A 17,829-nucleotide genomic window follows, 5' to 3' on the forward strand; every position below is an offset into this window, starting at 1 on the left:
TTAGTTTTCGTTAATGATAATAACCTTGCCCCACCCCCCACCCCCCAGTGGATGATGTGCTTCACCCTGATCAGAACCTTTTCAACAGCTTGTTTTCCAACATTTGATCCAGTCTGATCAGGTTATTTCTGACCTCCTGGACCTGGTTTTGGGCTGCTGGTCTGGATGTGTCGGAGGTCACCCCCCCCACTCCGGCCTCAGGTGGACCTGTCTTTGGCTGCCTGTAGGGGCTGCAGCTGGTCCGTCTCAAGTGGCTGGAAACCCCCATCAGCCCCTGCAGTGGCAGCGGCAGCAGCGGCGGCAGCAGAGGGAGGTTTTATTTTTGGATGGAGTGCAGGCTGAGGCTGAGGCAGACTGAGATCAGTTGAGTCTGGAATCAGGATGGGACGGCCCCGAGGCGCTCTGAGCCGGGATTAACAGCCCACAGATCACACACTCTCTGAAGGTAAACCCATGGAGTTGCATCTGACGGCTGGGCTGCAGCAGACGCTAACTCTGACATCTAACACGCATGAGCAGACTTTAATCAGACATGCTTTCAGTGTCAGTCCATGTGAAATGACGGACGAGTGTGGGAACAAACCAGTGGAATCAACCTGTAACTGTAACTGTAACTGTAACTGAAACTCACAGATGTCAAACATGCGGCCCGGGGGCCAAATCCGGCCCACCAAAGGGTCCAGTCCGGCCCTGGGGATGAATCTGTGAAATGCAAAAATTAAACTGAAAATATTATCAATCCTTTTAGTTCAGGTTCCACATTCAGACCAATTCAATCTTCAGTGGGTCAGAACCAGTAAAATACGATCATAATAATATATAAATAATGACAACTGCAAATTTTTCTCTTTGAAAACATAAATGTTTTCATGTATTTAAAATAAAACAAAGTATAATTTCACAAAAATGTGAATAACCTGAAATTTCTTAAGAGAAGTAAGTACGATTTTACCAATATTCTGTCTGTTATTAAATGTTTTGTGTGTTTGTAGATCCACTGTGATCTGTAAGTTATAATGAACATGTGTAAATGATAAACTGAGGCAGAATAGTGTTAAAATTACACTGATTTTTTCAGTTTGTTCAAGTTATTCACATTGTTTGGAAGGACAGTTTGTAGATGTAAACATTTTCATTGTTTAATTTAACTTTTTTCAGTCTAAAATATAGAGAAAAGTTTGGAGTTGACCTTAGTTATATATTATTATGTTTTTTTACATTTTAGTTCAGGTTCCACATTCAGACCAATTTAATCTCCAGTGGGTCAGAACCAGTCAAATACTATCATAATAACATATAAATAATGACAACTTCAAATTTTTCTCTTTGTAAATGTAAATATTTTCATGTATTTACAATAAAACAAAGTATGATTTCACATAAAAATGTAAATAATCTGAACAAATATGAACAACCGGAAATGTCTTAAGAGGAGTAAGTACAATTTTAACAATATTCTGCCTGTTATTACATGTTTTATGTATTTTTTATATTATAAAGTACATGTGCAAATGATAAACTGAGGCATAATATTGTTAAAATTACACTTATTTTTTCAGTTTGTTCATGTTATTCACATCTTTTGGAAGGATAGTTTGTAGATGTAAACTTTTTCATAATGTAAATGTACTTTTTTTCACTCTAAAACACAGAGAAAAGTTTGGAGTTGACATTATTTATATATTATTATGTTATTATTTCACTGGTTCGGCCCACTGCAGATCAAATTTAGCTGAATGTGGAACTGAACTAAAATGAGCTTGACACCCCTGCTGTAACTGTACCTGTAACTGTAACCGTACCTGTAACTGTATGAATAATGGGCTGTAACTTATGTGGACATGTTGTTGTTGTCTTTGCAGCCTTTCCAGTCAAACATCTATTTTTCCCTTCAGGTAAGTGCCTCCGACGCTCAAACTGATGTGGAATAAAGCGCTCAGTCTTGGTTTGGGTTCATGCATGTCCTGTTTCAGGCTGGTTGAGGTCACGGCTCAGTTTTATCTTACAGCTAATCTTAAACTTTCCTCCAATGGAAGCCGCTGTGACGGTCTAGTCCCACTGCCTTAAAAGGGGAGGGCTCATGTTTCAGCTGCTCCTCTTCACTGTCACTGCACAAACTCACAACACATTCAACTTATTAAATGACTGGAAAAAACATGTCACACATTTCCAGATCACTTTCCTCTGCAGCTTCTGTTTTTCAGTGGTTTGAACCAACTTCAGCACCACACTGTATACAGCACAGGTATGGCAGTAAATCTGTTATCAGATTTTGAATTATAAAAGCCACTGAATTTCTAGCACTGATTTTTTTTTTTTTTTTTTGCACTGACAGTATCTGAATTTTTTGCATCTGAATTTTTTAAATTCTAAATTTATGAACATAGTTGAATTCAGAGACAAACAATTCAGATACTTAATTTCATTGCAAAAAAAAATCAGATACTTAATTTCAGTGCAAAAAAAAAAAAAATCTGACACTTAATTTCAGTGCAAAAAAAAAAAAATCCAGATACTTAATTTCAGTGCAACAAAAAAATCCAGATACTTAATTTCAGTGCAAAAAAAAAAAAATTCAGATACTTAATTTCAGTGCAAAAAAAATAAATAAATAAAATTCAGATACTTAATTTCAGTGCAAAAACCAAAAATTCAGATACCTTATTTCAGTGCAAAAAAATCCAGATTCTTTATTTCAGTGCAAAGAAAAATTCAGTGCTACAAATTCAATATCTTTTATAATTCAGAATCTGATGAGACAGATTTACTTCCATAGAACTGAACTAAAATGAGTTTGACACCCCTGCATTAGAGCTTTCATGGACGTATAGACTTGTACTTGACTGTTACTCTGACAACTTTTCCTCTCACTCATGTCAGCTATTCATCACAGACTTTCTTCTCGTCAGTCACGTCTGGTATGTGAATGCAACAAGGTTCACAGGTTTCACTAGGTCGCACTTGGACAGTGAAAACATAGTGTTACCGGACGTGTTCACACCTGGACAGTCCTGTGGTTTGTTTAATTAGTTCGAATGCAGACTTTATTTTTTTACGTTTGGGTCGGATCGCGTCCTCATTGCACTCCTCCTTCAGGAGGAGTTCAGGTATCTCAGGGTCTTGTTCATGAGTGAGGGAAGGATGGAGCGTCAGGTTGACAGGTGGATCGGTGCAGCATCTACAGTGATGCAGTCGCTGTTTTGGTCTGTCATGGTGAAGAAGGAGCTGAGCCAAAGGGTGAAGCTCTCGATTTACCGGTCAGTCTACGTTCCTACTCTCATCTATGGTCATGAGCTTTGGGTCATGACCGAAAGGACAAGATCCCGGATGCAAGCGATCGAAATGAGTTTCCTCCGTAGGGGGACTGGGCGCACCCTTAGGGATAGGAGGAGGAGCTCAGTCACCAGGGAGGAGCTCGGAGTAGAGCCGGTGCTCCTCCACATCCAGAGGGGCCAGCTGAGGTGAATCAGACATCTGTGTCTGATGCCTCCTGGACGCCTCCCTGGGGAGGTGTTCCGGGCATGTCCTGCTGGAATGAGGCCTTGGGGAAGACCTAGGACATGCTGGAGAGACTATGTCTGTGGGCTGGCCTGGAAACGCCTCAGGGTCCCCCCGGAAGAGCTGGAGTCTGAGGAGAGGGAAGTCTGGGCATCCCTGCTTAGACTGTTACCCCCGCGACCCAGCCCCAGATAAGAGGAAGAGAATGGATGGATGGATACATTCTCGTTGCACTTTTTGCTATTGGACCGAAGTTTGCAAACAGAAGAAGCATGGGATGAACTGCCCTGGCACTGGACAGAAAAGTAGGGGGAGGGGTCAATCAGAGACGGCAGGTGTTGATGAAAACAAATATGGAGGTCATATGTGCGATTATCGTTTTCCGAATGTGTTTTATTTTTACAGACACAAATTTACTAAAATAATTACTGTCAAGAAGTTCAGTGTCAAAAACAGCCAAACACATTCCAACGGCCTAAAGCGTCGGAGATCGAGAAAACAGCTGCAGGTACAGAAACAATGCAAATTCACAAACTCAAACACAGTCTGAACCAGGTACAAAAAGAGGAACGAGGTGCAAATGAACAAAATGCACAAAAAGAAGCAAAACACATGAATAACTTGAAAAGCACTCAGAGAGTGCAGACTTCTGCCAAGGTAGATCAGTGCCCCCCCCCCCCCCCCCGCCGATCACCACCAAAATTTAATCATTTGCTCCTTGTGCCAGAATCAACATTTCCTGAAATTTTCATCCAAATCTGTCCATAACTTTTTGAGTTATCTTGCACATGGACAGACAGACAGACAGACAGACAGACAAACCAATGCCAGCAAAAACATAACCCCCTTGGTGGAGGTAATCATCAAATGATCTGCAAATAAACCATTCAAACCAAGAAAACCTGTACAGATGAAAACCGCTGCAGAACCAGTCAGTCCAACAGAAGTATTCCAAACCTGTAGGGGGCAGCATTTACAGACAACAGACTAGTGTACAATAGAATCCAATAAGTCACATGACCGCATTACGCCGTACCTTCAGTTTGTTCCTGCTGTAGTTTTAAACCCTGTCAGTCAGCTGTTCTCCATCTGTCTGTCCGTCCTGTGTCTGTTCTGCTGACAGTGCCCCCTACAGGTTTGGAGCACTGCTGTTGGACTGACTGGGTCTGCAGCCGTTTGCATCTGCACATATTTTCATGGTTTGAATCAGTTCTTTATTTGCAGATCATTTGATGATTGTTCATGTGTTTTTGTTTCTTTTTGTACATTTTGTTTATTTGTACCTCGTTCCTCTTTTTGTTCCTGGTTCACACTGTGTTTGACTTTGTGAATTTGCATTGTTTCTGTCCTTGCAGCCGTTTTCTCTAACAGACGCACTGGGCCGATGCAGTGTCTTTGGCCCTTGTCAGCCACCATAGTATATATGCATATATTACTGAAAAATTATCCGATGAATCCTGACAAACCCATTTTGTCATGTCCAACTTTGGGGGTAGCGCTGGCCGGTGGTCTGACAGTGGGATCACCTCCCAGAGGATTCGACGTCAGATTGGTTTCCAGCAGACTGAAGCTGTTTTTGTTTGTGAAGCAGACGGTGGGCAGCAGGTGTTCGCTGTCAGGACGCTCGCTCTTATTTCCCTGGGACTAAAATTAGAACCTCACCCAAAGATACTCGGATATTCAGAGAGGGAACAATTCACCTCACGCTGCCCCTCGAGAAGCAGAATCCAGTCAGTATAAGGAAAAGCAGCAGGAAAAGGAGAAATGAAGCATACATACACACAGGGTACTGTTTATGTCCCAGGCACTGAGGGAGGAAACCTGTCCTCAGTAGGACTGTGATCTGACAACACCATACAGACCACAGTACTGGGACCACCATTACCATATATCGCAATATATCAGGATACTGTAAACAGGGTGACATTTTTGTTTGTTTTGTTTCTTTTAAAAAAAAAAAAGATTATTTCCACCAGGACTATGAGAAAACAGTAAAATACCCATGTGAATATAGAAATAATAGAGTGAAATACCCATGAAAATATCGAAGTTCCTGGAGGGGGACGTAAACAGAAGCATGTGACAAACTGTGCTGGCATTGGACAGAAAAGTTGTGGGCGGGGTTAATCACAGACGGTGGGTGTTGATGAAAACAAACATGGAGGACCTACATGAGTATTTGACCAAATGTCAATGAGACATTCAGTGTCCTCATTCAGTGTCCTCATTGGTCCACGTCTGTCCACTGTGTGTTTTGTGTTTCCACCTAAAGTTCAGATTAATTTATTCCAATCAGGTTGATGATGTGTGGGAGAGGGGAAACAGAACCTGCAGTCCATTTGAAATGAAGTTAACCATCGTTACATATCCTTAGTTTCTATTTAAAAATGGTAGCACATGTATTTTCAACTCTTCATTCCTTAAACTCAATCAGGTCTAACTTTAAATGCGATGGATGGTTCTTTTTCATTTCTGTTGTTTCACAGATATAGTCCAGATTCAACCTAAAGTCAGACACATTTACTCAAATGACTGCATTTAATTCAACTGTATATTAAGTTGTATAAAAGTACTTATAGTCTACTTATATTTTGATGCCTTGTAAATGAACAGACAATATTAGGTTAGAATTTTTTTTTAATTAAAAATTGAAACAAAACAAAAGGAGCAAAAAAAGATTCAGATTTATTAATTGTCATTCAATAAAAACATCCCAGATGCTGTTAAAGAACGAAATAGCAAAATGCACAGCACGAAATAAGAACTCAGAAAAAACCAACCACCAACTAAAAACAACCCCTATATACGATAAAATATTAAAAAACTGCACTAAAATAAATAAATAAATAGTTAGTAAAGATAAAAAAGAAATATTGCATGATGGAGGGGTCACTATTGCACATTCTGTATTTCATTTCACCCCCTCAACTTTTGTTAAGCAGGTGCCTTGAGATGAAAAGGAAATAAACATGTGTGAAAGGTTCAGGCTACTGGACCAGGGTCTGGACCAGCTGGTCCTGGACCAGTGTGTGGACCAGCTGGTCCAGGACAGCCAGTCTGGAACTCCATGGCCCTGGTCCCTGTTTCTCTTTCCTACATGAACAGTACTACAAATGCATAAATGAACTAGAAAAGCACTCAGAGACCGCAGACCTCCGCCAAGGCAGATCAGTGCCCCCCCGGATCACCACCAAAATGTAATAATTTCTTCCTCGTGCCAGTATCAACATTTCCTGCAATTTTCATCCAAATCCGTCCATAACTTTTTGAGTTATCTTGCACACGGACAGACAGACAGACAGACTAATGCCGGCAAAAACATAACGTCCTTGGCGGAGGTAATAACAGAACACATGACGACAGATTCCTTCTACTATGATGTGACATGTGACATGTCTGACATTGTAAAGGACAGGAGATGATGGACGAGGACACAAACGAGCCACAGGTTCGGAAAAAGAGGCGGGTCCGTCCGGTCCATTTCAGGTAGAAATCACAAAGATACCGAATAAATCAGTGTTCCGCTCACGGCGACAACACGAACACATCCAGTTCTGTGATTTAGGTTTAGTGTCAGACTGTTGACCAGTTAGCATTAGCATTAGCATTAGGTTAACCTGACTTTTGACTAAACAGCTGATGTTCTGCTGATACTGTTACAGCATGGAACCAACTAAACAGTGAATATTTCTGTCATATTCAGACCATCGGTTTGTTTGGATCCACTGCAACCTTTGTGATCCTTTAGTTTTGTATAATCCTGCATGAGTTTCTTCATCTTTTTTCGTATTTCTTGTACATGAACTCGATCATTTCATGTCAGCGATTCAAAGTCTGTCTGAATTTCCTCCTCTGCAAATATACTCATAAACACCCTGGACCTCGTCGTTGGTCCACTTGTCGTAGGTTCTCTTTTGGTCCATTTTCTGAATTATCAAAATATGATACGAAGCTTGTGGAAATGAAATGAACAAACAAAACAGTTAGCTTTAGTGGTGGGTGAACGGAGTTCAGAATGCTGTGAGTGTAGTCCACCAATCAGTGTTCTCCAGCACACAGCCCCTCAAGAATTCCGGGTAATCTGAAAAGTAATACCTCGCTACCAGGAACTTCTTCGGGGAAAGTTTGGGGTCGAGGGAAAGTTTTTTTACCCAAGTAACTTCTGAATGGGGCTCATACAGAACACTCTGAATGAAACTGCCATTCCAAAGAAATATAAAATTTTAAAAATTTTTGCAACAGACACCAGTTGCTTAGACACTGACTAATGCCACGGCCACGTTTCCACAATGTAGAAACGGCTCGACTCAACTCGGGTACCAGGTCCTATTCCTGGAAACCGTTTCTATTACAGGATACTACCCAATTTACAGTACCTGGTCATCATAGCGATGCGGCGCATTACTTCCGTGTCGTCTGCTAAGAGTTGCTGATAAACTCGCTCGTTGCGTGTTGTCTTGTCAAACTCATGTTGAATTTTTACGTCTGAACCTCCTAGATCGACCATGGTGTAGTTTTACAGACTGTCATCATGTGGATTAACCTACTGACATATTTGCTGTAAACTTCCACATCTGTTTTTTGGAGAAGGGCGGGTCACAGAGACAACTGACCAATCAGTGGTCTGCATTGTTTACACTTCACCTTTTAGTATCTGGTCCCCAGTCTTGGAACCTCAGCGGAGGTGATACCAAAACACTAGTTCCGGGTATCAGATTACAGGTCCTTTTTCATAATGGAAAAGCAAAAAGGCCGAGTCGAGCCAAGCTGATACCACACAGTGGAAACGCAGCATATGGTCTATGTGGGTACATGTCTGATCTGACCTCTGACCCCTTTAGGAGACTGGTGTAAAAAGGAAGTACTGAAGCACATATCTTCTAGATTTGTTGACATTAAAGGTGCGGGAGACTTTCGTGACCAATTTTTCATCTAATCTGTCCATCTTCAGTCATATCCTCAGTATCATGAATCTGTTAGTCTGTCTGTCATTACCCACCTGAATCTCTTGCATTACGGTGAGCAGTTTCTTAGTTCCATCCACCAGAAACAAATCATGTGTTTATAAACAGAGCTGGGGGGGAACTGGGCATCTTTGGAATTTTGTCGCGATGTGCATTGTGGGAAGTGAAGGTTCGTGCAGCCACCTGACAGCAGCAGTGGCAGCAGGTGGAACAGACATGAGGTGGAAACAGCAGGAGCTCCCTTCCCTCTGTGTATATTCCTCCAGCCGTTTCCTTGTTTCGGCCGTTTGTTTCATCCATATAATATCATATGGTCACGCTGCCGCTGTCAGGCGGCTGAACGAACCTCCATTTCCCACAATGCGCATCGCAACAAAATTCCGAAGATGCCCAGTTCCCTCCCGGCTCTGAATATAAATACATGGTTTGTTTCTGGTGGATGGAACTAAGAAACTGTTCACTGTGAGGGAAGAGATTCAGGTGAGTAATGACAGACAGACTTACAGATTCATGATACTGAGGATATGACTGAGGTTTGACAGATCTGAGGAAAAATTGGTCACGAAAGTCTCCCAAACCTTTAATTTTTTTTTTTTTTTTCTGTACTGTAAATGTTGCATGTGAACTCTTTTCCTTGGACTTTGTTCATGTCCAGGCAGTTGGAGCTTGTTCTGCCTGTGAACATCAGCTACATTTGGCTTCAGCTGTATTTCCTGTAGAGGTCACTTTTAAATCCCAGTCTCCTTGAGAGACTATTTTAAAGGCTGTTTGTCACGGTTTCAAAGCAGTCGCACTATGAGCGGCGGCTTCGCATGCCTTTCTATTTACACCGGTGATTCTTCTGGAGCCATGAGACACCTTCAGGATCCAATTAAGAGTCTGAATCTGAAGATGAGCCTGAAGTGACGAGAGAGCCTAGATTTGTAGCGTTAAGTCAGACAACCTGGATTAAAGCTCCAGTTAAATCAGTGCAGTGACATCAGGCTGTATTTAACCCCTGGAAAACATCCAAAACTAGACACAAGAGATGAGGTTTTTTAAGTCTTTGAACAAAATCCAAACTAAACATTTAGCCATTTCATTTAGTTTATGATATTTTTTGTATCACATTTGATAGATTAGGTGTTTGTATAAATACCTTATATACGCGCAGTATCAAATATGATACACATATTTTTAACACAATTTAATTGTACTATAATGACTCAATTATCAAGTAACTATGCATTTCATTTCATTTCATTTATTAATCCCCATTAGCAACTGAATCATCAGTTGCTATTCTTCCTGGGATCTCCTCTACATTACATTACAATTTTAATTATTTTACATTAATCTTAAACCATTCACGCCCACACACACACACAAATGGGACATATCCAACAGCCCAATGCAATAAAAAAAATAAACAAAATAAGTACTATACATTTGTACTCCTTCACCAACCAACAGCTGTCTGATACAACTCATAAGACATCTTTCAATATTATCAATACTCTTTCCATTTCTTGCCTGCTGTGTAAACAAGAAAAGTTTTAATTTCTTTCGAAAACATTTTGTTATTTTCCAACAACACAAACCCTGGCGTCCATTCCATGCATCCATGTTTCAATAAAAAACAGTTCGCTGTAAATGATCTGCTCTGCCTAAATTCAGAGCACACCATGTTTCACTGGTTTGTCTTGTACAATAATTATATAGATCAGCAAAAAATGCATTGTTTCAGTACATGAAGTACTTATTAAAAAAAAAAAAAAGAATAACATTATAAATGTTCCTCTTAGAGTAACTTTTTGAAAATTACCAATGACTTTCCTGCAAAAAGTGTGTGGATGATTCGACATTAGTGGCCATATTGAAAAAGGGAAAAAAAAACCCTAGTTTTTATGAGCAGTTATGACAGGCCCTCGCACTCCCACGCAACTCGGGGTGCGCCAAAAACCAGCAGCAGTGGACTGAGGAGGAGACCCAGTGTTTCTGACACAGTGGTCTTCATCCGAAGTCCAAGACCAGTTGGAGGGAGTCTCTGGCACAAAGCCGGTGTTTGAAAAAATACAAAGAGAGAAGGCTTCAAGCAGACCCTGGACCAGCTTCTGAACAAAACTGAGGAAGTTAAAGAACACATTATGTCACGCTGATGCAATGATGTGGCTCTGCTTGGCTTTAGGCCGATGGAAAAACAAACCGGTTCTTTGGAGGCACCAGGTTGGAACCAGTTAAGCCAGTGGTTTTCAACTTTTTTTTACTCCTGACCCCATTTTAACGTCACAAATTTCAGGTGACCCCAGACATTCAAAACAGAGACTTTTTTTTTTTGACTAAAATTAATTTGTTTTTGATCATGTAATAGTTTGCTGGAATATGTTGCAAATAAACATTAATTTTAGACAGGCTGTATAATGTAAACTTTTATTAGGACGTTTTAATTTTTTATCAATTACAAGAAATTTCAGGCGACCCCATTTGAATTCCAGGCGACCCCACGTGGGATCCCGACCCCAAGATTGAAAAACACTGAGTTAAGCACTGGCTCGAGCACCGGCACTGAACTAGCACCAGGTTCTTTTTAGTGGAAAAGAGGTATGAGAACATATGAAGGCAAATATTTACAGTTACAGAAATGAGTCATTAAATATCAGAAACACTTTTAATTGATTTTATTTGATCGGAACCTGCTACAGTAATGACTGAAATGTGAAGGGAAGTTTTTCACAGGATGACAAAGAAAAGTAAAGCACAATAGTGGTACGAGTTTTAATGAGTACAATGGCATTAAAGAAACACATCTACAGGAGGTGAAGGTGTATTCATGTTTGAAACGTGTTCAGCATCAAGGCTGTGAACTCCAGGATGTTTCACAAATCTTCATTTATTTGTCCAGCTGGAAGGGAAAAAAATGAGTCGGATTAATATATATAAGCAAGAATGTTTAATTACCTCAGAGTAAAGCTTTGTGATAAATGATGGTGTCAAACATGAAAATTCACACAGTTTCTGGAGTGTGGTATCTGAAAAAGGATGGACGCCTTTTCCTTTGGGCGCCAGTTACAGATTACACTTTGTAGCATCAGGATCATTTGAAAAACTAATTTATATCAGTGTTTTCACTAAAACTTTGGCTAAAGCTGCTTCATTGTTTTGCCATGGCCTCAGTTATGAACTCATTTTCATCTTCAGTTATTAAGATGAGTTTATCTGAATTCAGTTTCTTCTTTCTTTCTTTCTTTCTTTCATTTTATTTATTTATTTTAATTTGTTATTTTTTTAATTTCTAAATTTATTTATTTTTTAATTTTAATTTTTTTAATTTTAATTTTTTGTTTTTAAATTCAGTTTCTTTCTTTTTTTAAATTTTTTTTTAATTAATTAATTTATTTAATTTATTTTTTGTTTTATTATTTAATTGATTGATTGATTGATTTCTGTGTCTGCTGTGGACTTACACTGGTGTGTCTGCTTTGTGTGGCAGGACTCAGACATGCTGATGGAGGTCAGTTACACTAATGGCTTGGAGTCGGACCAGCAGTACCCTCCGCCTCTTCTACCCAAACCAGGAAAAGACAATGCCCGGCTGCAGAAACTCAAGAAGAAAAGAGCCAAGAAGAAGGGTAGCCTGTCCCAAACGCCCGTCCCCTTTCGCTCCTGTTTGTCCCCCGTTAATGAAGCCAGCACTGACCTGGAGCACAGCGACCAGGCCAGCCCACCCAGGACCCCCGACTTGGCCTTCAGCCTCCCCAGGTCGCTGTATGAACAGAGCAACTACCCGCCCGGACCCGGGACTTCCGAGGAGCAGGTGGCGCCGCTGTACGAGTGCTCGTCCTTTTTATTTGATGAGGCGTCTCCTTTCACGATGCCACCTCCATCCTCGCCACCCCGGGCTCCACCTGAGCAGGTTCTGCCTCTTCCTGCTTCTTTTAACTCCGTCGTGACGCCAAATTCCCACGGGCCACTCACAGCAGCCCCATCAGCTGTTGTGTCTCAGTCCAGCCCCAAAATATCCACCCACAGTATGACTTTGACCCCAGCCCCCTCCACTGGTGGCCCAGGACCTGCTCAGGTTTCAGACCCACCTCCCCCTCCGGTTCTGCTATCAGGCTCCAACGGGCAGAGGGAGACAAACCCCTTTGCAAAGGACAAACTTTCCAGCCAGTCCTGGTCCTGGACCGCTAGACCTAACTCTGTTCCAAATCACATGACCTCAGAAATTAGTGCCTCAAAGATATCTCTCATCGAAGCAGTGAACAAGACAAGGCCTGATACCCCACAAACCAGGATCTATACATCAAAGGCAACATTTTATGAGATCTCTAAACCTCCCTCCATGCAGGACCTCACAGTCTTAAATCCATCCTACCAGGATGCTTCTGCAGTTGCCAGGTACAGGGACATGAATAATGATCCAAATCTGAATGTTTCCAGAACCCCAAGTGGAAGACCTAAAACCCCATCCTGCACACCTACAAGCGCATCCAGAAGCAGCTTTGAAATATCAAAACCCAACCCACTTTTATTTGCTTCAAGTCCTGCTTTGAACCTATGCCATGATCTACAGGCTCCTGTCATCGGCAAAGAGGTACTAAAAGACAAACCAGCCCCTCAAAACAACACCACGGAACAGAAGCTGAAGAGGATGTTCAACAACAACAACCAGGCCAACATCTACAAAGAGATAGAAATTCCAGTTACACAGAGGAGTACTTTAAATTTAAGTTTGGCTACAACTGAGCAACCCTCAAGAGAGAATCCAGCATCAAGCATTGATTCACGTATCGTCAGAACAGTACTCACAGAATCTGTCTCGACAAAACTGAAAACCAACCAAAGTCAAGCTTCATCTTTGCCAGAGGTCCCTTTATTTTTCTCAACTGCACCACAGACTCCAAATCTCATCCCAACAGGAGTTTTTTCAGTGCACAGTCCAAGTCCTTTGCCGTCCACCTTTATCCCCCCTGTGGCAGAGGCACGCAAGTCTTTGACGTCGTTATTAGAAACTCAAATGTCTTTAGCTGCCTCCAAGCCCAAATCTCGGTCAACTTATTATGGTCTTACACCAGTTCAATACGCCGCCTACGGTGGAATTAGGACTACTGCGCCGCAGCAACAAACTCCACTTAACGATGTCTCTGCAAATAAAGCAGAGTCAGACGAAACAGTGAATGGATCACCTACCTCACAGTGTCTTAATGAACATCGTCCGCCTTCTGCTCAGAGCTCACAGCTGCTGTCGTCTGTAACCGATTCAGAACTCACAACTAGCAAAGCTGTGACTGAAGTGCAGAGTATGGCAATAAAATCAATTAAAACAACTGCTGTGGACACAGTAAACGCTGAGCTGCCACTTGGCTCGGCACAGAAATCTATTCAACAGTCTACAAGCGAAGTATCCGCACCAAAAGCCTCATACTCTGAGGCACCAATACCGATACCTCAAGCAGGTGAGGCACACACAGCAGTAGATACAACTCCAAGCCTCACTGATGCTAGTCTGTTGAGGCTAAAAGTAGACAATACACAGCTCAGTGCAAACATCACAGATGACAGTCCTCAGAATAAAGGCTTTAGTTTCCAAACTGATAATCTTTGTGCAAAATCTAAAATTACTAATCCAAAACAACTGTCAGAGGAAAGAGTGATATTTCATAAACCTGTGCGGTCTTCCCAAACCACTGGTGGTGTTAGTCAGCCGATAGTAAATGGGTTTAATGCTCCACTCAGTGCTAAGCCTCCTGAAGTGCTCAGAGACCTTACAAACCCACAGCTGGAACCAAAACTCTCAGGGAACTCCATTATAAATGGTGTCATGCTCTTTGGAGCACAAACCAAAGTGGTTGTAGAAACATCAACCACTTTCCAGAAAACAACAGACAAGTTCAAGCAGAATTTAAACATAAGCACAGATGCCGAGCTACCCAATGAGGCCAAAGTGTCTTTAATGGCTGCTGAGGAAGAACGCATCCAAGACAAAACATCCAAACCCCTGTTCTCAAAAGAACTGTCCAAAGAAGGCCTTCCCACATGTGCTGGATCTGTGCCTCCACATGAACCGGTCACGGCATCTCTGTGTTTGGCACAGTTCAGCATTTGCACACAATCTGCACAGCTGACACAGCAAAGGCAAAGCAGCACAAATGCTCAAACATACACGAACACTAAAGAGGAAAACACAATTCACTTACCCAAGTATCCCTCAATCAAACTTTCAGATACACCGAACACACCTGAAGTAACGGCCGCTTTAAAGAGCAAACTGAGCACAGACACCAACAAACTGAAGTCCCCCAACATTTCAGACTTGACAAACTTTAGCGCTTATTCAAAAGAAGCCCCAAAGGTAGTCCAAACTAATGACTACAAACTACTTCACATAAAGAGTTGTGCACTTTCTAATATTCAGGATAATCATCCAGGAGCAGGTCTTCACACAAACTCAGGCAGAGCCACAACAACACAAATTAACAAGCCCTCGATTGACACCACTCATAAAATACACACTAAAGACCCCGAACAGTTAAGCCCAGAAAATATGGGAGTCAATATCCCTGATAGTACGGCTGACGTAGTCAACGACTCAGCAACAAAACTCCATCCACAAACCTCCACTAGACCAGTTGGTGTATTTACGAAAAACGTACAGGCAGTACATCTTCACGATAAACTGAATGTACAAGAAACAAATCAAACTCATTGTATAAACGAGTCAAAGCTTTCAGAACCAACCCTGAACACAACTAAATCATCTGTAGAGCCACTTAATGTTCCTACAGCCGAAACCAAAAAAGTCTCGGTCAGGCTTCACACAGATGCTTCGGCAGCCGCCATCTTAGATCCTGCCGTAAACTGCAAACAGGTGGTCGATGCTGGTTTGCAGATCAGAAAACCTCCTGTGCCATCTAGTCCTGTCATGAGACCACCGAAAAGTCCCCTACTGAGATCAGACAGACCCGACAGTCAATCTGAAGCAAAACCTGCCCACGATATCAGATGTATTTCAACACATTTGGATTCCAAATCCACAGCAGAACAGTTCATAAAAGCTCAGACCCTGGAGCCTCTTCCTGTAAATAAAACCGCTATCAATGAGCAGTCCTCTTGTATTCAGTCGGGCTTTGGCACTAAATTGCTAGCGAGTCCCACAACAAAACTTAAACACATGGTTAGATCTTGTAATGAGACGAGAATACCCCCCTCTCCCAATTATGCTGCAGTCAACATACCCGATAAAGGGAAGCAAACTATTATGAATGAAAGCTGTTTGTATGCAGACTCTGTTCAAGTGTCTCAGACTGACGTGAAGCTGTTGAAGCTTCACCACAGTCAAACATCTGACAGAAACAGTCAAACCCCCACTGGCACAGAAACCAAACCTGTAGTTAAACCCTGGAACACAACCAGAGCTTCTCCAGTCCCAGACCTGACCCCTGTCCAGAGGTACCTTCCAGGTTTAGCCCAGTCTGCTCAGACCCCTGTACCTTTGAGCCAAAGTGTAGAACACAAAGACCCCCCAAGTACTACAACAAGCCATGACAACCTCACTCAAACTAAGACGCCTATGAGCACAGGTACTGGTCCACATGTAAAACCGCTTCCAGAGCCCAAAATCCCGATCGTTAATGTACATTCCCAAACAAAACTAGTTCAAACAAATGCTGAAAACTCGACACAAGTGTCCGCTCAGCAGGTAGATTTAACGCTTTCCTCTGTCGCTGACTCAAAGCCCTCAGGAGCAAAAACTGATTCTGTCCAGGTTAAAGTGCACGCCACTAATGTCGAGCCGTCAACAGGTCTACCGGTAGAGAACATTTCCTGTGCAGATCCAAACGATACTGTGATGAAAGCGTGCGTAGTTAAAGCCGCTGTGACTGATTCTGCCACTCCTGCCTCTCTGCCTCAGGCCTCAGTCTCAGTCAAACCCACAAACAGAGGAACGTCACCGCCATCTCAGCAAAAAACTGGACACAAAGACAAGAAGGAAGCTCTGAAGACCAAAATGACAGCTGCCCAGACGGAGGCCCCAGTAGCCGAGCCCTCCACGAAGTCAGCGACATCAACTGCATCTTCAGCTGCTGACGAGAAGAAGTCGGTCGCGGATAAGAACCTCCCTTCATCCACCGCTGAGCCCATGAAGCCCAAAGGCCTGAAGGGTAAGCTCAGCGGATGGACCCGGCTCAAGAAGCACATGGTCGTCGAACCAGAGGAACCCAAGTTTCCTGAGCTCGACGCTGAACCTCAGGCCGAATCCAGCAGAGCAGGTGGCGCTGAGAGCCAGAACCCGTCGCCAGACCAAAGTTCCAATCAGGAGGTGGTGAAGGACAATGACAAAGGTCCAAAGGCGTTGAAGATGTGGGACGCCCTCCTGTTCCAGATGTTCTCCACCAAAGATAAAATTCTGCAGCAAATCAACAATAAGAAAGGCACCTCCGACAAGAAGGAGGCCGCCAAAGACCACCCGACTGAGGTCCCGTCTTTTGTCAACCGCCTGCCCATTTTACTGTACAGTCCCCGATTTGACGCCAGGAAGCTCAAAGAGGCGGCGGAGAAGCCGCTCACAAAGATAGCCGCCGTGTTCGAACGGGGCCTGATCAAACGCAAAACCCAGGAGGACGAACACAAGGACTTCAACCGAACGGCCCGAGGATTCAGCTCCAAAAAAAGAGCAGATGTGTGACCTGAACTGACGCTTGGCTTTGATTATGGTCTGATTGATATCAGTTATGTGGGTTTGATCACAGGTGCAAATGTTGGAGATGGGGGGTGGGGGCGGGGGCGGGGGCGGGGGGCTCAAATGGAGGTCATGAACCCTTACATACTGTCTGGTTCCAAGTTAAAAAAAAATCACAGATCTGTCCAGAATCTATAAATATCTGATGTGACGTGAATGAATAGATGATTAATCTGTAATTAATATTTAAGAAAGCAGATAATGTGTTTTTTGTTTTCAGATGACAAAATATATAATATATATATTTGAACTGAAACATGAAAAAATACAAACAAAACAGAAAATAGTAACATTATTCTGGACTGTTTAACATTTACAACCACCAGTAAGCATTTACACACATAAGGGTCTACAGCTTTTTATATTTAATTCTGCACTTGTCTTACAACAACAAACAACAACAACAACAATAATAATAATAATAATAATAATAATAACTAGTGCATGTTGTAGTTGTGGTGGTTTTGATGCTGACTTATGGTAAAAGATGTGAGTCTATATTTTATAAGTGCTGATATAAAAATTGTTCGGTTAATCATTCTTTAAAATTTAAATGGCAATTAATATATTAATATATTAATATCAATATCTAGTGACTGAAGTTAGTAAATGTGTCATTCAATGTGATTATAAGGGAACTGTATCCAA

General features: G+C 42.0%; 2 protein-coding genes across 6 annotated transcripts in view; one reads left to right on the forward strand and one right to left on the reverse strand.

Moving 5' to 3' along the window:
- The first annotated feature begins 380 nt into the window (after positions 1–380).
- On the forward strand, positions 381–17,198 carry LOC115416990 (mucin-17-like). Of its 2 annotated transcripts, XM_030130897.1 has the most exons (3): positions 388–445; positions 1,863–1,895; positions 11,932–17,198. In XM_030130897.1, exon 3 carries the CDS (start codon positions 11,941–11,943, stop codon positions 17,125–17,127), a length of 5,187 nt encoding a protein of 1,728 aa, XP_029986757.1. In that variant the 5' UTR covers positions 388–445; positions 1,863–1,895; positions 11,932–11,940; the 3' UTR covers positions 17,128–17,198. The 2 variants fall into 2 exon arrangements, with proteins under 2 accessions (XP_029986758.1, XP_029986757.1); XM_030130898.1 differs by lacking the exon at positions 1,863–1,895 and having other exon boundaries at positions 381–445.
- The window catches only part of LOC115417010 (lymphocyte-specific protein 1-like), a 33,916-nt gene continuing 27,085 nt past the window's right edge, over positions 10,999–17,829 (reverse strand). For all 4 annotated transcript variants that reach the window (XM_030130931.1, XM_030130928.1, XM_030130929.1 and 1 more), the window contains one exon: positions 10,999–11,343. In XM_030130931.1, coding sequence (XP_029986791.1) covers positions 11,318–11,343 — 26 coding nt within the window. In that variant the 3' untranslated portion in view covers positions 10,999–11,317. The remainder of the gene's footprint in view (positions 11,344–17,829) is intronic.

Source organism: Sphaeramia orbicularis, chromosome 3 (genome assembly GCF_902148855.1).
Source record: "Sphaeramia orbicularis chromosome 3, fSphaOr1.1, whole genome shotgun sequence".
Lineage (NCBI taxonomy): Eukaryota > Metazoa > Chordata > Actinopteri > Kurtiformes > Apogonidae > Sphaeramia > Sphaeramia orbicularis.

What these genes read in the sequence shown, in the direction of transcription:
- LOC115416990 (XM_030130898.1), top strand. Translation starts at nt 11,941, where the DNA reads ATGCTGATGGAGGTCAGTTACACTAATGGCTTGGAGTCGGACCAGCAG.